Here is a 21,803-nt window from a genome sequence, read left to right on the forward strand (position 1 = left end):
ACGACCACGCTTACAGGACAATATCCTTTTCATGAAATTTTCCACAACCAAATTGCAAAGTGGCTGTCCTATGTCCTCGATAGCCCACCGATTCCATCTTTGAGGTCTCGAACCGACCCTGGGCTGTTGGCGCAGACCTTCTCTTTCACGTGGCCCCAAAGAAAAAAGTCACAAGGTGTTAAATCTCAAGATCTCGGTGGCCAATTGTGATCACCTCTTCGAGAGATAACACGGTCCGGAAACTTCTCCAGTAAAAGATCAATGGTTTCGTTGCTAGTGTGGCTCTTAGCGCCGTCTTGTTGAAAATAAACGTTGTCTAGATCAATACCATCCAATTCCGGCCATAAAAAATCGTTAATCATCTCTCCTGTCTAACACTTAACACCTGTTATGGGAAAACTATAAATGGTATAGAAAAATTAAATGTCATATACTTATTTCACTTTGTTTAATAGATTTTGCATGTAGCGATTTATGAATTTTTTTGTTTGTTTATTTTTCTTATGATTAAATTTCCAAATTAATTCACTCATAGTTTTTAACGCTGGCTTTTAAGTTTTCCTTAACGACAAATAATTATTACAAATCAAAGTACATAGGTATGTACATATGTATGTATATAAGTATGTGGATAAAGCATTCAGTAGCTTTTATAATTTCTAATTGAATTTCAAATTCTCGCTTACAACTTCAGCACAGCCCCAACAGCGTTCACGACATTGCGTGCTGAAATGCCGAACATGTCGATGAGCACATTTGGTGGGCCAGAACGTGGTACTCCGGGCACGTACAAATGCTTCACCACAAAGTCACGTTGTTCGGCCAGCACACTCAGTACAGCCTCACCTAGACCACCTTGCTGGTAGTGATCCTCAACGACCACAACGCGGCCGCCAACAGCCTGTCCATTCTCGATGATAAGTTCAGCATCCAGTGGCTTAATGGTGAATGGATCGATAACACGCGCATGTACGCCGCTCTTTTCAAGTTGAGCAGCAGCATTAAGACATTCGTAGAGGGTAATACCGGCACCGATTAACAGCACTTGATCCTTGGGTGATTGCTTCACCACTTTACCCTTACCGATCTGGAGCACTTCGTCGTTTCCATAGATGACGGCAGTATTGGGACGCGATGTGCGAATGAAGCACACACCTTTTGTGTTGGCTGCCAATTCGACGGCGCGCTCGCAGCTGACAGCATCAGAGGGATAGAACACGGTGCTACCGGGAATAGCGCGGAACATAGCAATGTCTTCAAGACCCATCTGAGAGGGGCCATCCTCACCGATGCTCACACCGCAGTGAGAACCAACAAAGTTAACATTTGTCTGTGAAATGGCACCCATACGAATTTGATCGAAGGCGCGAGTGAAGAAGGTGGCAAAAGTTGAAACGAAGGCAATGGTACGGTCACGGCATGCGGTACCAATGGCAACACCCACGAGATTCTGTTCGGCGATGAAGCACTCAATGTAGCGTTCGGGGAATATCTTCTTCAACTTATCGGAGAAAGTCGAATTCTTGGTGTCACCATCCAAAGCGATGACGCGATCATTGTTTTGGGCGATTTTAGCCAAGGCAGTACCATAAGCCAAACGGGTGGCAACTTGCTCGCCCATCTTGTAGTTTGGTGGTGAAGACAATTTCACGTTGGTGATGTCCACTACAGGTGCTGGCTTTGACTTACTTGGGCTTTTGGGTGGAATAGTGGCGTTGCTATTAACAATTAGGCCCTCCAAGTGCTTGATGACTTCGTTGGCTTTATCGCCCAACGGCTTGCCATGCCAGTTCTCCAAATCTTCAATGTTGGGGAAGAATTTACCCTTGTACGTTTTCGCAATGATGGCAGTAGGCTTGTTTTTGGTTATGGAAGCTTCATGGAAAGCCTTGCACAACTCTTCAACATCGTGTCCGTCGACAACCAAAGCGTGAAAGCCGAAAGCATCCAAGCGCTTGCGATAAATTTCCATCTGATGTTGCAGCGAGGTTGGCTCAGATTGACCCAAACGGTTGACGTCGAAAATGACGCACAAGTTATCCAACTTGTAGTGGCCAGCAAAGTGCAGTGATTCCCAAATAGAACCTTCAGCAGACTCTCCATCACCCACAACCACGTAGGTTCTGCGAAAATTAAACAAAGAATATTATAAAATACATATTTTACATCAATAAATAGAGTCCTTTTCAATACACACCTGTAGTCGGCCTTGTCGTAGTTCTTGCCAACGTATGCCATGCCAGCAGCAACGGCAACACCTTGACCCAGAGAGCCGGTACCGACATCGATGAAATTCAAACGTGGTGTTGGATGACCCTCAAGATCGCTGTCGATTTTACGCAAGTTCTGCAAATCCTCAACGGGGAAGAGACCAGCCTCAGCCCAGGCGGCATAGAGGATGGGAGCAGAGTGACCCTTGGACAGCACAAAACGATCGCTTGATGGATCGCGTGGGAATTTCAAATTCAAGCGTAAGGTGTTGAAGAACAAAACCGACATAATCTCGGCAATGGAGGCACATGATGTTGGATGGCTAAAAATAAGAACGTAAAATATTATTCTCAATATTTAATAAGTGCAAATGAAAAAAGAAAAACTCTAAGCAGAATCACAAATTTATTTATTTGTAGTGAAAAATTAATTAAAAAGCTGGACTGTGGATGACATTAAGACCTGTTTACAATAGCTGTGGCCCCCTATATACCCTTCGGAGCCGGCCCAAAAATGTAGGGTTCACCATTTCAAGCAAAATAACGCTGGTCACGATCTTTTGAAAAAACTACAACAACCAGTGCGAAAAATATATTTCTATGCTTGTCTAATTAGGAAATAGTGATTTATTTTTATTTTTAAACGGCAAGTGATGACCTCACGTCCTCTTCGCATAATCGAATCAGACATTCAGTCAAATGTATACTCGGTATTCAAAGTACCGGCGATACCAAGCAAAGATGCCTATTTCTTCTTCTCGACATGACATCCGATTCGAGAAGCAAACGTAATGGAGCTTCTGAAGATAGATCCAGTATCCACAGGAGGCATTAGAACGTGTCTCCAGTGTGCCCACAACAGTCGGTTCTACATTACCGGCACAGTCCGGATTTAAAGCATGCCAAGGGTTGTCATTCCAGCAGGATTCCCCTATACAATTGAGGGGAATACTTAGGATATTACAACAACAAGAACAATCATATCATCAGCCTGTGCAGATGACTTCACAGTCTGCAATGATCACTAAGCATACCAAAGAGCATTCTCAGTTTATCTTTCGGGAGGTTTATGAGATGTTTGAATCTCTCATGATTGTATCCTCCCAATGAGGACTTTGCGTGGTGCTAGCTTGAATTTTGTAACCTCAGTTCTTCATTTCCGAGCTCTGGCTGATGTTTCATCGCTTGATGTCTATGAATTTCGGAGACACAATTCTCTTAGCTGGTGCAGCAGCCACCTCGTTTCCAAACAACCCGTTTGCGGCCGCGCCCTCTAATGAGGTGACGTGCATGAAATATATGTAGGCATGTAGATACTGTGGCACTATCTTTTCAAATGTTTAAATTAAAGTCAAATAAATGTGGCATTTAACAACCTTTGCGGTTTTCAAGTTTTATTACTACTTTTGTGGTACATCACGTAAAACTTTTCTCTGATAAGTTTTGCTTTAGATAACACCAATACAGAGCGGTCCCAATGCAGGTATGACATTTTTTTTCATTATTATTATTTTTACGCTGTTGGCTTTTACACTCTCCCTCTGGACCCAATATGTTTTCTGGGCCTACCGTTAGATGAGATGGACGACGACGATCGATGACTATTTCGTACTGGCAGGCATTGATGAACTACTGCATTAACAAACAATATTAAAGAGGAATATTTTATTAGGCGCATTTCAATCCCAGCAGGCATTTTGACAAAAAAAATTATAATTATGTGTCGGTATGTGATTATCGAGAGCTCAATGTATCCGTAGTGAGTGACAGGGTGGAATTATTTAAGGTCTTCGGATAATTGGGTTGAGAAAATATGATACTAGAAAGCCTATCTTAGTGAGTATTTGCTTTTCAAATAAAGCTGTAATTTACCAAAAGAAATTCGAATTTTTTTCATTTTACTTAATTTTTACAAATATACTTGCTTCTGTACTACCCTGTATGTCATATAATATAAATTCACCTACTTATTAAAAAATTGCAAGCAGTAAATGATATGACGTACTTAGTAGCGCATGGGAAAATATAGAGCTGCAAACACTTCACAAAGTAATTGAGAAGCCTTTAAAGTTAACGCAAACTCTGAATACGTAGGCATTTATGCATTAGAATTACAATAATTACTAAAGGTTATATGAATATCAAAACGAATAAATTCAAACATACATATCTGATTCATATTGCCATATCTCATAGCACAGAAATAAAAAAATTTAACTGAATTCTCTGGCAAATCGTGCTCCCTTTATGTATAACTGATACAATCAATCAGTTGCCCTCTAAGTTCAGTGAAGAGATTCATGGTATAACAGCTCTCACCTGATGCCAAACCAAGCTAAGCATCAGTTCTTCTTAAGCCAATGATAAGCCACAAGTGTTTGGGGTATGCTGCTGGAGCGACAGCCTTTAGTCGGATATAAATCCGAGTCAACCCGATGATGTAGAGCCGACTGTCGAAAAGCTATGATAAGCTCTGTCGTTCTCAGCATTGTCAGGTTTACAGCAACGAACAGTATCTGTATTTGGCGAAGAATTTTCGCTCTGCAGGGGGTGCTTTATGATGTTACAACAACATCAATGCTTTCAGTGCATTCAGATGTATTCTAAAGTAAGTTACTTTGTCACATCTAAAAAAATTGTGTGCGCAGTTTTGTAGCCCTTTAAAAAATACATATAAATATTTTCATGCATTCGTTATATATAGAAAATGTGCAACAACCGTCAAGGACAAAAATCATCAAAATCACGTTTCCACGACAGTAGGTTCTACGTTACCGAAACGACCCGGATTTATATCCGGCCAAGGACTGTCACTCCAGCAGCATTCGCCGTATGTTAGTATGGGGAATGTTTATGCTGCTACAACAGCAACAACAAAAATCATCAAAAATTAATAAGAATTTAAGCCACTTCAAATTTGTACTTTTTATATTTTTTGTTTGTTTTAAATTCTAATTAAAAAGTTTGAAATTTTGATCGGCATCTTGCGAAATTTTATTAAGCTTGAAATTTTTCGAATTAATATGGTCTTTATCATAGAAAGACCTATGTTATTGTATTTAAAACTCATTTCACAAAAACAAAAAATTATTAAAAATAGTTTGGCAAAAATAAAAAACAAAAAATAAATAAATAAAGCCAAAACTTATTAATATGTAGAGGCTGTATTGATAGTTACTTGAAAATATCGAAATGTCTCATTTATTACTGGGTAAATTAAATACTCAAATTGGTGATATTGCTAATCCTCCTCTCAATCATGACGCATGCCAAATGCATTAAAAGAGAGAGAGAAGTTAATCAATAACCACGTCCCAAGTGAAGTACATACTTAGTACTTTTTAATAAGAGGCTTCACTGCAGCAGAATAAAAGTGAGCATATTTTGAAGAAATTTGTCTGCTGGGCAATAAAGTTTATAAATAAAAATTCTGAAAAAAGTGCTTTTTTTTGGAAGTATATGTCACAAACTGTAGAAACAGATTTATTTAATAATAATAATGGAAAATGTATAGAAATATATAAGTATGATATATCAGGCCAAGAACTATCACCCAAGCCGCATTCTCCATACATACATATATGGGAAATGTTAATGCTGCTAAAACCAACTGCACCTACAATTTTCCAATTTTTTCTTGTTAGTGTGAACAGCCTTAGAAATACAGAAATCGTTTTTCATACCCAAAATATAGGCTGGTTATTACAAAGAAGCGCGTTCTTTTAAAAATGTTCCAAATTAAAACAAAAAAATCGTTCGAAAATGGTTAAAAACAAATTTTCGCTCAAGTCCAACAGCAAAGATTTGTTTGTGTACTTTCGGTACAGCACGCATCAGACTGAGAGCGCTTGCACCAAAATTAAAAATAAAGTTTTCTGAAAACGATTCTCACCTTAATCCTACGAGTACGCCATTTTCAAGATCTTATTAGAACAACTTTAAGCATAAAAATATTCGTTTTTTTTTTTTAATTTTTACAGTGGCCTAACCCCCTTCATTTATACTCATATTGCCGGTTATATTCATACAATAATTCTGTTGATCGAAGTGGAGCTCATAAATGAATACATTGTCTATCGGAACACGAGTTTATTCATAGCGCAATTTTTACAACAACAAAAAAAGAAAAAGAAACTCAAATAAAATTACGTAATGAGTCTTGATGTCTGACCAAATCCTAAGAATTTATTACGTAAATCAGAGATCAGTATGTACTTGCAACATATGTATATGTAGGTACATCGTATTTCGATGTGATCTCGTTGCATTATTTTTCACTTTCAAAAGACTATGATGGCAAGCTAGCCAGAAGTGAAGCATTTAATTTAATTATTACGAAATAAGGTAAAGAATTTGCGAATATAAAGCGACATTTATTGGCCATAGGTTTGTCTACTCCATTCAATTAAAAAAAATTAACAATTACCATTTCGATGTTTTATATCAAATCAAATTATTTATCTCAAATACTTTCAAATCAGTTTATTGAAAAAAAAAATAATTGGTGCGTACATTTCTGTTAGGTGTTTGGCCCAGCTCCTCCTCCTATTTGTGGTATGCGTCTTGATGTTGTTCCACAAATGGAGGGGCCTACAGTTTCAAGCCGACTCCGAACGGCAGATATTTTTATGAGGAGCCTTTTCATGGCAGAAATACACTTGGAGGTTTGCCATTGCCTGCCGAGGGGCGACCGCTATTACAAAAATGTTTTTATTAATTTTGGTGTTTCTCCGAGATTCAAACCAACGACCTCTCTGTGAGTTCCGAATGGTAATCACGCACCAACCCATTCGGCTACGGCAGCCGCCAGTTTATTAGCATTGTGAAATTTAACAACAGAGCAAAAAAAGTGACCTTCATAGATTTTGCTCTTCACATTTTGCCATTCATTAGTATGCCCTTAATAGCAAAAAAGACCCTGGAATAACCCAATATCAAATTAATCTATTTCAAAATTGTTTAACACTCTAAATTGCAAGTGTACTCGTAAGTATAATCTTTTCATATATGTACTTTATTATTAAATTTTCACAAATTTGAAACTTTTTTATTGAATCGATAATAAAGAAGGTCATTAGTTTTAAGCGTGATAATGGAAACAGAGCGTGGATTGAAAAATAGGTTCCTATGTATGTATGAATGTACGTACATAAGTGTACATATATAAAGATCGGATGATCACATCTGGGAAGCTGATAACAATTTAAAAAAATACTTATTCGTTTTGAATTTGGTGAAGTACTACTTATCAGATGCGTATTCTAGCATTGGTGGGTGGTATATGTCTATATACGTGATTTCATATTTTGTTAGGTACTTCATAAGTTTGAGAGTCATAATCTATACAAAAAGGTTCTTTACAAAATTTATATTTTATCTATAAAAAGTTCACCATAAACTCTGATAGATACGAGCACCACACACGTTTCGAGTGAACTAAAGGTTAACGGTACATGCGCGTCCAATATTTGGAAAATATGTGTGTCCAGATGACCTTGAGAGAGCGCGGTATGGATTTGCTTACAAAAAAAATGAGACTACCTGTAGACGTTGAAATAACAAAGTAGCTTTCGTTCCAACACAAAATTCTTGACTTTTTAAATAAACTCAGCGAAACAATCCAAAAATTAAAATTTTTCAATCGCCCCGAAATTTTAGGCAAATCATCTCCGAAATAAGAAAACATCTCAAAAGCAAGCCATACAAATTTCGGAAGTAAGAAATGCCAACTTTAAAGTTTCAACAGATATTCAAGAAAATACGCACGCTTGACACTACGAACAACTTCAGAGAAAAGAAATGGGCTAGAAATCGGCCCAGTGAGTAGTTTAAGGACAAATATTATTCTTAGCATTCATTGAAAAGGAAATAAAATTACGAAACGTATAGGTATGGGGAATGTTTATACTGTTACAACAACAACAAAATTGACAATAACGCTCGCCGGTTGTAAACAGCTACAACAACAATAACAACAAATCGCTGTTCAGCCATTTCAAAGACAATCGGGTTCTCGGATTTATATGCCGTTAAGTATTATCACTTTAGCAGCATTCCCCAAAAATTTGTGGAGATTGTTTTATGCTATTACATCACCAAAAGCCACAACACCAGTTATCTTTAATCTTTTGCGTAGTAAGTTTCAGAACTGAAGAAATCCTCATCAAATGTTCTAAGGTAGCTTAAAGTCCTCGATGTATGAAAATAAATCGAAAAAACAAACATCACAAATTTGAGTTGAAGCTCTGTCCAAATCTGTCAAATGTGTATACTTAGCTTGCGTTTGCTCAATTAACACACCTTAAAAACCAAACATTAGAACTCAGATAACTATTATATTTTTACAATAATTCGCATATTTTCCTTTCGATTTAAATCGGTAAATATTATAAATATTTGGGGATATACTATTGCTGAGCTTGTATAACTTTTGCCAATGTAAACGACTATTATAAATTAACTTAGTATCAGAGACTGTTACTGTTAACTGAGAGCTAATGTAATTAGCCGGCAATCGGTATGCACAATACATATGCACATACATACATATGCATGCTCGTACTCAGACGTACGCCTTGAATACAATTTGAACACAGCTATTGGCGAAATATGGCACATGAAAATAATTTAACATACGACTATATTATAGCTTTTAACAAAACATTTCTAATCTGAATGCTAAAAAGTGATATTGAAATTATTCCGATAAGGTCAAAATCGTACAAGCTTGAATCCCTTCTCCAATCGTGCGAGATTCAAATACACATCCACCTATTCCCCTTATACATACACCTATGGCGTTCACTCACTTGTTGGTGCGCACACACACTTGTGTATACACAAATGAAATTTTATGCGTGCCCGGCAAGAAAATCCGATCAAAGTCAAATTGGCGTCCATGACGAAATTCGCAGCCACCAACAGTATTTTTTTATTAAATGTTACTAAAACTCAAGCCTGTGGACTATTTGAAGTCATTGATATATGCGTCATTGGCATGCGCAACTAGGCCAATAACATCGAATTCATAGTTTGTGAAATGTTCTCAAGTGTCGGAAATTGGTACTTCAAAAGCTAACATAGTCATACGCTCAAAATAACTGCACCATTATTAATCTCATTAAATTATCTTCCGATAAACAAAAAAACGTGTGATGATGTGTGATTACCATTCGGAATTCACAGAGAGGTCGTTGGTTCGAATCTCGGTGAAAGCAAAATGAAAAAGCTCCTCATAAAAATAGAGTAACTGCGGGTATTGTGGTATACCCATTTTATTTTCGTCTATAAAATCGTTAAATTTAATTTGATTTGAATGAAAATTTATCAATAATATGCTACCGTTATTAAGTTCAAATAAACCTAGCTTCAAAAGCCTTAGAGCCGCGAGAGTCAGAAATATTTAAGAAAGTACTGCAAAAGACGGAAACAAGCCCTTGAAGAAATTGGCGGGTAATGTGGTATACCTTATTCTGGTAATGTGGTATAGTATACCACATTACCCGCATATGATGGATTTAATAATAAGTCAGTTACTTTTGATTGATAACTAAAACTTTATTGCGAACCATTTAAAAAAGGATTATGAACTGAATTAAAACATATTGAAAAAAAATATTTTAAACTTCAATTAAAATTCATAACACTTGTAAGAGTATTACTTACAAGAATCGCAAAGAAAAATAGCACTTCGGTTGGGAATACACTTTTCGTGGGCCCAAATTTGTTCGCATTGCAGACAAGAGGTCCAAGGCTTCATTATTATATCCTCCCCATAAATTTTGCCGCAGTAGTTGCAAGAGGATTCTTTTGTTGGTGGAACATCTGCAAACTCCTCTTCACTGTCACTTGAATGCGAGTCAGCAAACGATTTGGTAGAAATATTTTTTTTAGTAGAGGGTTTTGGGGAAGGATTAACCGGAACATTGCGTTTTCTGTTAATACTTTCAATGCTCTGTAACAAATTACACTTATAAGGCGAAGTTGTTAAAACAGTTGCCTTTGTTTTCCGGCCTTTCCGATTAGGTGGAGGATCTTGTAGCTTTGGTGGTGGAGATATTTCCCAGGGAGTAACGAGTCCTCGGCTGGTGCTTGCTTCTATAAACAAATTAAATAGCGTTCCTAAAATTTCCATAGATTTTATTGCGAAACTTACGAATTTCAGGCTCAATTTCCATGGTTGATGCGCCTGGGGTTTCTTCTGTCGTTGAATTTATAGTTTCAACTGGATCCTCTGAGAAGACAATATATCTAGCAAGATTTTTTATATTTACAACTGAATTGTACCTGATGATGATGAGTTCCCAGCTATAAAATCTGCATCTGTGAAAATATCATTTATTGCGATTTGTCCAGTTTGAACCCTCAAATAAGCCTTAGTAAATAGTCCTGCGATATCAACATGTATAACTTTTCTGCCCTGTTCACGCATAAATCGTCTTATTTCGTCATTATAGTACTTCTTAAAAGGTCCCATAAAAGCCTTATCCAACGGTTGAAGTTTGTGTGTTGAATGGGGTGGCAAAGAAAGTATAGTCACATTGCGTTCGGGAGCTAGATCAATAACTTCTATATTGCGTGTGTGGCTATAATGCCCATCTAATATAAGAAGCAGAGGTTCAGACGGAGATGGTTTCGATACGTCTTTCATTAGAAGAGGGTTATGGTTTTTTCGTGAAAAGATGAAAAATGGTGGTACGAAACCACCTCCTGCGCTCATGCAAGTGATGACTGTAACAAGCGATCCTCGCTCAGCTGAAGTCATTGTTCCAATCTGTTTTTTTCCTTTCCGAGCGATTATTTGTGCCGGCTGCGAAGGAAGTACTGATATTCCGGTTTCGTCAACGTTCCAGATACGAGTAGACGGAAAATTATGTTTTGCGTTTTCTTCTTACAGCAATTTCAAAAATATTTCAACATTTTCTCGAGAAAACCACGTGCACGGTCGACGCTTGTTCCAGTTGGCTTTCGAAAACTCAGAACATTTCGGTGTCGGTTACAGAAGCCTTTTAGCCAATCCTTGCCAGCGCACTCTTTAATAACGGATAACTTATTGGGAATGTTGTTTCTTGTGGCAATTTGATAACACAATGACCGCACGTCTGCGCGTGTTAGTCCCCAGTACCTTGACTCCATTTCTAGTAAATATTTAACTAAGTCATTTTCAATTTCCGCTGTTAAAATAGGAGTCCGGCCAAGTTTAGTTGTCAACAGCTTCTCGATGGATTTCTCGCTTCTTGAGCCAAGAGAATACCCATTTCATGGAAGCCAAGAGAATACCCATTTCACCTTTTCTAACCGCTTGGACAGCTTTTTTTCATATCCTCTGCTTCCCATTTTCGTATTTCACCTTTCTTCGGCATTTTTTTGATCGAGAGGGTGATATGGTACACTATACCACTTTAGCCGCCTTTACCTATACCACAATAGCCGCATTAGAGTTTGAACAAATTAATTTTGAATAATTAAATATCGACCAAATGTACAAAAATACTGCTTATATGCTTCACTAGTATTAAACTCACTTATTACTTCCCGATGAATAAATGCAGTTTAAAGCACAGGATTTTAATTTGCCAGAAATTTTCCACTGAGCACAAAAAAATGTCAACCACACGACCACGCGATTTTTTTACAACTGACTCATTGTATGCCTTGCAAAACACAAATCAAATCACGTTTTCTTAAGATTCTGAGAATGCCGAAATATCTAACTTGGTCCTGTTATTTCCACATCTTTAGTTTTCGAATAAAGCTGGTATACCACATTACCCGCCTATACCACAATACCCGCAGTTACCCTATCTGCCGTTCGGAGTCGGCTTGAAACTGTAGGTCCCTCAATTTGTGGAACAACATCAAGACGCACACCACAAATAGGAGGAGGAGCTCGGCCAAACACCCAGAAAGGGTGTACGCGCCAATTATATATATGTATATATAAACAAAAAAACGAAAAACACAAATTCCCACAAAACTTGTTTCTTTAATTTTAATTTCTAATCCCACACCTCTTGTCAAATAATACCACCAATATTGACTTGACTTTACAATTTAGAAAAGTCTAAATAAAATTATATGTATTCTATATACTACTCTACACAAATCGAATCAGAATATCGGTAGTTTCTTGAAAAAATTTAGAGCTTTCGTAGCTTTTCTAATGTGTCAATGGCTAACATTTGCCTACAGGGGCGGTAGAGTGCTCTCTTAATAAAAATCTGAGGGGTCGTTTGTTTTGCGCAACTCCATTAGAACCTTGCTCAAAAAAACCACAATCTCATGCCATCGTATTGCCACCTCGTCACTAATGCCCACACTAATCAGATACCTAATAAGCACTACGTGTATGTATTGATGAATGTCAACAAAGGTCAGTTCACATTCAAATCCGTTGATATTTTGCCAACAACAATAGGAAAGAACAAAAAAAAAAGCTATAGGTTATCAAGAAAGTAATAATAAGTGTACATACTATGTATGTATGTTACTACATACACGCTCAAGTATGGACCTATATGCATATGATATGCATTTATGGCGGAACCACGTGGCGTCAGTGTAACGTTTAGTTTTGCCGGTCACCTTCGTTTCAACCTTTTCTTTTATTTCAACACTGATCATCGACTTTCGCTAATGTAAAGCTGCTCCCAACACACATGTATTAATGCATACATACATACACACATATATCTATTAAGCAGTGCAAGGTACGCCGTTTTCGGCTTTTTTTACCGGTTTTGCAAGTCACGCCATACAGTTTTTTTAAGCATATTTTAACATGATTTTAAATTATTCTCTCACAAACTTAATTTTATAATAAATTTTGCACATACCCCGATTTAGATGCCTGTGTTGATGTAATAGAATCGATACGTAGACGATGAGCGATGTCTTTCAGCAGCTGAATAGTATTTGCTTCAGGCTTGTGGTACGACATTTTTACACTTTTTTGATGGAAAATGTACAGAGAAAATTCTTTGAATATTTAAGAGTGGCTAGAATATATAAAAAAATGTGTGACAACGTCGCGTCCACGTCCGTTCTAAGCGTTCCAAAGCGACTGGCGTACAAGAGCGAACTGACGATAGAGTGTCGGTAGCTTACCCTACTAACCGGTTGCCCAATCGCCTCACTCAATGCTTGGAGTTGTGGTGGTTGGATTGTATTTGTAGCTGTTGATTAATTTTTCTCCCCACATTAACTATCAGCTCCAGAACGCATGAAAGTATCCATGTTTGAATGTCAACGTACATGCATTAGCTTAACAGAGCAAATGCCGATTATTACCCTGCAGAGAAAAGCAGAAGTAATAAGGCAAACTTATAATTTGTAATATTTTAATGTAAAAATGAAGTTGCGTAAATTAACGTAGAATCAAATCACAGAACATCAAATCAGAATACAGTCCGTATTGTAGAATTGGTATTCGTGAATTTGTTTAAATTCTTTTTACAAAAAACTCTTTTCTTACTATTATATTCCAATGTCTATATTAGCCTAACTTAACTTTTCATTATTGAAATAGTTAGCTCCTGTAAAATAACGTACCGAAAAAGTTACTCTTAAACATTCGCTGCGTATTTATATTCCTTATTTCTAAGAATCACATAAGGCTTCGAAACAAGCTCATAAAACTCTTTAATTGTTATATTACCTATTATATTAATATACATATATAATATTACCTATTAAATTTGGCAGCGATGTCTTCGGATGGCAAGTGCTGTGAAATGAAGCTTCAAGAATGCTGGCCGATCTCGGTTTTACCAGTATAGATTTAATCAGAACTTTGGTTTCAACCATTTAATCTTGAAGGCTAAACCGATATGTTTAACTTTCGTCAAATTCTTCAACTGAACAGACGGAACTTTCATAAGCTGTTCGCTATAAATAGTTAAGATGTTCACCCGACATTCTAGCGTGACTGAATTAATATAGTTTTCAAACTTTCACTAGTTCCCACACAATACCTGGGCTTTATGCCTCATTTCCTGCTTCAACTTCCTTTTACAGATGAGGCAGCACGGAAATAAACGTGGCAGGTGTCAACAACACGGTTAGATTACACTTGTATTTCGTGGATCGAAAGAATCCAGAGAAGTACTTGGTGAGTAATTTCAACTGGCTACGAAGAATAGGTCCAAGGGTAAATAAACGGATGAAGATGGGAGCAAGTATGCAGGAACTACAAGGGAACCATTTGCTGATTCGAAGTATGCTGGTACAAACGTCAGGAACCAAAACAACTGCCTTTAATATGATAGTTGTAAGAAAATCAGCTGTTACCTTTAATGTACCCCACTGTCAGCACTAAATTTCGTTTGGAAATGAGTCCAAGTAAATACAAAAAAAAAAAAATTGGTGAAGAAATGGTTTTCCAAAGAAAAAATTGCAGCTCTAGCTTCTCCAGCACAAAGCTTCGACCCAACCTCATTGAAAATCTGTGGAATGATATTAAGGTTAAGATTGCGCAGAAAAAAATTAAAAAATGTCATTTAATTATGGCCAGGAGTACAAAAAGAATTGAACTCTATTGCTTTGGAGAGATGTGAAACAGTTTTAAAACGTAATGAATGCTCGACAAAATAGTAATAAGTTAAGAAATAAATAAACAAATTTAACCAATTTCAAATAACTAATTGCTGTTCTTACTGATCAATAAAAGTACATTATGTCAGTGTTCAGTTCAAAATGTGATAATATAAATTCCGATTTTTTTAAGTCTTTGTAATTGTGAATATTGAATTATTGCGTTTTTTTTATAGTACTGAAAAAAAAATACCAGTCTAACGGTTAGACGCGATAGAAGTAAAACCTTCCGTAAAAAAAAACTGAGAGAGAATGAGACGAAAGCAGCATTAGGAGCGGGATAATTATAGGTTCATTATAATATTGCTATAAAGTTCATATTTTATTTTCTTCATTTTATTATTATTCCTCCTCAATGTTTTCAATTTCAACAAATGATACGAGTGGCTTATGATATCTAAAATATGATACAAATGCTTTGGTTTCGATGTTGTCAACATACATATCTTTGAAATACCGCGTCTTGTTGTTTTTGATCGTGTTGTCGATTCAGTGCAATTGTTACACATTTTTAAATTGAATGTTGTATTGAGAACGTCAATTAAAGGAACCGCTGTGTCCAATGCAAAATTTACGTTAAAATCGCCACTTAAAATCATTGAAACTTTATCGTAATCTTTTCTAAGTATCCGCGATACTTCTGGTGTATACTTTATTAAATTTTCGTGAATGAATTCCGTGATGCTATTTATTGACTGATTCGGTGAAATATAAATTGCCACAACTAAAACTGTTTTTCCATTGCTCAATCTGGTTTCGCATGCACATATTTCTCCCATTTTAGAGAGCTAAACAGACAGTGATTCTAGTTGCTGTGCATTCAGATCTATCTGTGGAGTTTCAATACGAGCACCGTCATTTTGATTGTGGTATATTGCAACACCGCCTGCAATTGCGGTAAATATTTAAAAATGAAAATATTTACGAATATAAAAATACGGACGCAATACAGCACACGCGGTTGCTTTTATGAGCGTCGTAACGCGTATATTACACAGACGTACTAACATACACACAAACATTCGTAGGACGCTTGGTCTAAGCAAGTATTAGGTAGTTAGTATAGGTATACATAATGCCTTCTCGCTCACCGTGGCTCCGTAATAAGCAGGCGCGCACACATACGTACTAGCATACATACAAACATACATACGTATGACGCTTGAACTAAACACCAAAGCAAGTAATAGGCAGTATATGTACATACTACAATACTCACTATACTAGCGTGGCTCAGCAGTACGCAGCCACACACATATACGTGTATCAACATATAACGCTTCGTAGTGTCGCTTTTTCGTTTCATCGAGTCTCAAATCACTCCCAACGATTCTAAAGAAGTTTTCACTTCAAAAAGAATAGATTTGTGCAAAAATACCTGTTTTACTAGGTCACGCACTAAAAATAATAATCATAATATGCTATTGTGGGGAAGTGCGCTATTTGTCGATCCATAACTTTATATTTATAAATATAATTGGCGTCTTGTATCCTTTATTGCATCCTCATGTTGTTATTCAAATGGAGGGACGTACAGTTTTAAGCCAATCCCAAACGGGGAATGGACTTTTATGAGCAGCTTTTTCAGAGCAGAAATACAATAGGAAGTTTGCCATTGCCTGCCAAGGGGCGACCGCTATTAGAAAAATGTTTTTCTTCATTTTGTTTCACCGAGATTCGAACCTACGTTCTCTCTAAATTCCGAATGATAGTAACGCACCAACTCATTCGGCTACGGCGGCTGCCTGGCTCAGTGCGCTTGCCTCTCACTTCATGGCATTTTTGTTGGTAAGTGTGAAATTGTTTCTTGTTTTCAATTATATTTTTTTAAACAATATTTGTTTTTTTGTATTTCAGTGTTTTCTGTTTTCTACACAGAACGAGCTCGTGACGGAGGACTGACAACGAACCAGCAAATACATTGAATTTACTTCTTTTAGTGTTTTTAATTATGGTCAAACTTCAAATTTCATAATTTATTGCTGTCTAATTTTGCATTTTTTATTTTTTAATATATAACTGTATACAGGGCCGTGGAGAGAGTATTCGGGCCCCGGGGGAAACTTGAGATGCTGGCCCCTTCAAATTTTTTTTTTAACAAAATGCGTATTATGTTATAGTTTAACATTTAAACATTGAAAACCCCATTCATAAAATTGTTGATAGAATTAATTATGAAATATTGATTAAAATGAATTTTAGAAGATCTGAAATAAAAACCGCAGCTGAAAAAAGTTAAAATGTTTTATTCATTTTGTGAGCCTTACAAATATTTCAAAATGACTGCCGCGATGGGTTGAATTTTGCTTTTCTTGCTTTAGCTTAGGCAAAAGCTCTTATAATATCATCGAAGGACAAATTGCTTTAAAGAATAACTACGTTTCAAAATTGGTCTTCATTTAAAATACAACTATCTAAATTTAATCTAATCATCACAATAATTATTAATTACCTTATAAATCAGTAGCATAAAATGTTCCATTTTAATAAGAGCTCAATAATATACACTTTTGTATCACCATATTATATTTATTCTTCGTAATCGTGATCATAACATTCGATATGGTGACACCAAAAAAAGTCTGTGACGGAACTCTGGTAGAAGTATTATTTACTATATTTTTTCAAGCAGGAAATTTCTTGGAATTACCCTCGAGTCCGGGCCCCTCTGAAAACTCCGGGCCCGGGGGAAAAAGTACCCGATCCACGTCCACATTTCGACCGACAGACAATTGCATACCCAAGGTATGAAACGCACTTTCTTATAAATTGGTCAGTGTTATTTTCAATCTGAGGAGATTTAGATTTGTGAATGCAATTAGCTACTAAAATTCGGCAAAAGAACGTCAATTTTCCTTAATTGAACATTTCTTAACTGGCACCACTAAGAGGCTATAATGATGTATGGTATGTGCGCGAGCAACTTTTTATGGCTGTTAGGATTGAAAATTTTAGAACTTTTACGGTCCGTAGACGTTAGAGTTTCATAGCAAACCAAGTCAATTTCCCAACAGGGTATGTACGGATTTGTCTATATGTGTTTTTACTTCAATAACTAATATTGCAGCTTTAAGCTTAAAGCCCTCAAGCTCTCTTTATGAAAGGCTTTAAACCCAATATAAGTTTATGTATGTAAGTGCTTTTATTTCCCTGACAATAGTTTGCACCTGCTTTTCAATTGTCACTTTTCACAGCTCTTAACAATTTTAAAATAATTTGTTTATATAGAGACTTTAAATTATTTTGAAGATAAGTAAGAAGTTTTAGTTCTTCCAATGAGCAAATAAATTGTTTGAGTATTTTTCTCCTTTATTCCAAAGTGCCGTCCAGCCCAGAAAGGTTGGCTTTATTCCTTCTGCTCAAATTCATTGACACAACTGCTTTGATAAAGCCCTCGCCAGTCTAGCAAAGCAACATTATTTGAAAAAAACATTGCTTTACTCTGTGTGGCTTACAAAATTGTCAGAAAATCAGTTGCCCACGTTCCGAGTACCTCAATGTAGTCTTTTGAAAATTGTAGGCCATGTTTTTTGTTTTTTTTTGGAATATAAGAAGTGTTTGGCGGGATTTTACATCCACAAAAAGCCAGTTTGGTATTGAAAAATACCTATTTTCGGTATGCAAAACTAAGTGCTCTGGTGCATCAAAGTTTTGAGAGTGACATTATTTAAAAGGAAAGGTTGGCAGTACTAAGAAATGAAATAAAAGACTTGAAGACTTCATTGTTTTTAAATATGAAAACGAAGTCCGTGTATGAATCAAAAAAGCTGTAATTTGTTCGGATGTGATCAAGGAGTGGACAGTTCAAGATTCTGTGAACGTAACGCACATGCAAAGATCAGTGTTATTGGCCCCTATTTTGTGCAGATATACGCTGTCATAAGTACATCCTACTAGTATTCTATTTACCATTTTGATAATTTTGACATCAAAGGAAGCTTTATGCAGCAAGCAATCATGCAGTTTGGCAAAAAGGTTTGGTTTTTCTTCTGAGAATGAACGAAAGCCGTCATACCAATCTCTGAATATTAAATTTCTTATAATTCTGAGTGCCTCTTCAAAAGTGAGTTCTACGCTCAATATTGAGCCGTAGCAAATAGCTTTTTTTGGGAAAGCATCTTTTCATTAATTGGAATACCAACATGTCCAGTCGACCAAATCATCCGAACACTATCAAAACCGTATTCATTTACCTTTTGTTTAAAAAGAGTAACACAGCAGTTGTTGAATATCAGTAAAAATACAGATCTTACTCATTTTGCATTCTTTCGCAATATCTAAGGCCTTAAGCAAGACCCCCAACTCACCAAAGGTGAAGGAGGTTCGCATTTCTATTTTAAACAAATGCTCCGTGTTGTTTGTAACATTAAAAATGCCACACCCAACGGCATTAAGCACAACAGAAGCATTAGTTGCCAGATAGGCCATTTTAAAGTACTAAAGTTGTCCATGCCATTAGAAAATCAATTCCAGAAAGTCGTAGAGACAAAATTTATTCAGACTTTCCTAGATCGTAAAAATAATACTGAAAGCCATCAAGCCCATCTAAGCTGAACTTTTTTCGTTAGAAGAAATAATTGTTTTTCACTCAACTCACAAATTTCTGTGGGAATGGCCCAAATTTCATTTGCAGGTTTTCGTGTCGTTTATGCTTCTGAATATTTTGTTGAATTATCCTCTGCACTATTCTGACAGAAGCTGATTCCCCCCAAAACTGCTGCTGGACGTAACAAACTGAACCGTAAATTCTAGAAATATTCAAAAACTCTTAACCTTCAAATTAATTCATTTTGTGAACACAAAAAAATCGATACTAGCGGTAAATATGGTAAAACTGTGTTATTAGTTTTTCTCTTTCGCGTCAGGATTTTTTTTAACTTTTTGAAATTTGAAGCATATAATTAATTAAACATTTTTTGACGTGATAACGTCTTATAATTCCATTTAGCCGGCTGCACGCACGAAAAAATGTGTCGTTACCTTGCTCATGGTCGTTACCTTGCTTGAACTGCAAGCGAAAGCGCGGAACGAACGACAAAGAGCACAATCGGCCCCCGCATTCGGCAGCGTTCGACATCTGCACACCTACTTGAGTGAGCATACATAAATATGTATGTATATGCGCATATGCATGTATATATATAAATTCACATATTTGTATTTGCATATGCCGTCTTCCTGTGTGCTTGGTAATGAACCATTTCTCTGTTGAGAATAGGACGATGAGACGCAAAGTAGGAAATATGAAAGGGAGTGTTTCGAGTGTAATGTTTCTTGAAAAAGTGAAATCGATGATGGTGCCTCTTAGTGTTGTTGACTTATTAACGTCTGATGCACAATCGAAATTGAACATATCTTTCATGAATTTGATAAATGTTTCGGAATTTTTCACGTTTGTGTAAATGTAACTTGACCTATTCCATTGCGATTCGATTTACCTCTTTCTCTATATCCATTCAAAATATCTATCAAACAAATAAAATTAAAATTTTATTTTGAAAATTGCAGCCATTACATCAGTATTTTCTTATGACGTTGTCACGTTAAACTATCGTCAGTAAACCGACTTTACAGACAACTTTTTTTTCAAAAACTAAACTTCAAGAAAGGCTTTACAGTACGTTTTCCACCGAGAGCCGAATGGAGCAAAGGGAAGGTGATTGGAAGATACGATATCGAAATCTATACCGACTGTTCTAAGATGAAATGTGGCGTGGAAGCTGGCTTCCATTCGGGGTCGCTCAACCTATCTCAGAACCGCTCAACCAGACAGAACTGTTAGCGATCAGAGAAGCATGCAAATCACTAAAACTCTACAAGGAAGTTGGTGCAAGAGTAGCTATCTTCTCAGACAGTCAAGCAGCCTTGGACTCGAACTCCATTTCATCCAAACTGGTCTTACAGTGTAGAGAGGAGCTGGAAATTCTTAGCCTTTGGCTTCAAATCACTCTGATATGGGTTCCCGGTCACAGGAACATACGGGGTAATGAGATAGCGGATGAGCTAGCAAGAAAAGGCTCGACACTGGAAAGGCGGTGGCAGTCTCCACCCCACTCAACAAAGTAAAAGCATCCATTGCTTCGCACTATCATGCTTTAGCCGCAAGAAGATGGAAGCAACTAACTACATGTATTACAACAAGAAACACATGACCGTCATACAAAATCCAAAGGACGAACAATCTGTTAGGATACTCCCGGCCAAACATCTCACGCATTAGTGCAACCCTTACAAGCCATTGGAAAGTAGGGGATCATGCAGCTAGACTCAATCTACCCTTCAATCCTATCTGCAGAAGCTGTCAAGCAGAAGGGGCGAAGGAAAGTCTTTCCACTACTTATGTGAATGTCCATGGCTAGCTAGGGCACGACTCCGCTCCTTTGGTAAGCCTTTCCTGCAGCAAATTAATATCTCAGGCATCGAGATAAAGAATTTGCTGCTATACTTGGACCTCACTCACTAAATGGACCTCACTCACTTCAACAACAACAACATATATATCAACACCTTCCGAGATAATTATAAAGGCACCACATATTGACAAGTTTTGACTATTTACTATTTCTTAATTTCAATAATTTTTTTATAAAAATATGGTTCATTCTATAGCAAATATCATAACAGTCCAAGTTTTAAACTTTGTACAAGATTTAAAAATTCGCCAAATTTCATAAAATGTCCAAAAATTTTAATCGAAATTTAAAAAAAAACTCGATACGTAGTTTTATAGCCCACTAAGTTTACTATAACCAAGTGCAATTTTGAAATTGCTCAAAATGTTCGCTGATTATTGATATCTCTTTTCCCTGACGATTTTTTGAATTGCGGTCTGGTTCTTACAATATGCTCCTATTTGCAAACATATACAGGGTCCGGCACTCGAAGTGTAACCAACTTCAGACCGCTAGCGCAGCTGATGCACGGACATCAGCTGCCTGTTAGTTGGTTAAATGACAGTGCAGAGTACTGGGTTGCCCATATTCGACGAACCCATGTGTTTTT

General features: G+C 36.7%; 1 protein-coding gene across 1 annotated transcript; it reads right to left on the reverse strand.

Moving 5' to 3' along the window:
- Positions 1 to 529: 529 nt before the first annotated feature.
- Positions 530 to 13,307, reverse strand: LOC128862608 (transketolase-like protein 2). Its single transcript, XM_054101322.1, has 3 exons — positions 13,046 to 13,307; positions 2,198 to 2,533; positions 530 to 2,123 (listed from the first exon to the last, which is right to left on the reverse strand). Exons 1-3 carry the CDS (start codon positions 13,147 to 13,149, stop codon positions 683 to 685), a joined length of 1,881 nt encoding a protein of 626 aa, XP_053957297.1. The 5' UTR covers positions 13,150 to 13,307; the 3' UTR covers positions 530 to 682.
- Between the last annotated feature and the right edge of the window lie 8,496 nt (positions 13,308 to 21,803).

This window comes from Anastrepha ludens, chromosome 2, assembly GCF_028408465.1.
Source record: "Anastrepha ludens isolate Willacy chromosome 2, idAnaLude1.1, whole genome shotgun sequence".
Taxonomy (NCBI): domain Eukaryota; kingdom Metazoa; phylum Arthropoda; class Insecta; order Diptera; family Tephritidae; genus Anastrepha; species Anastrepha ludens.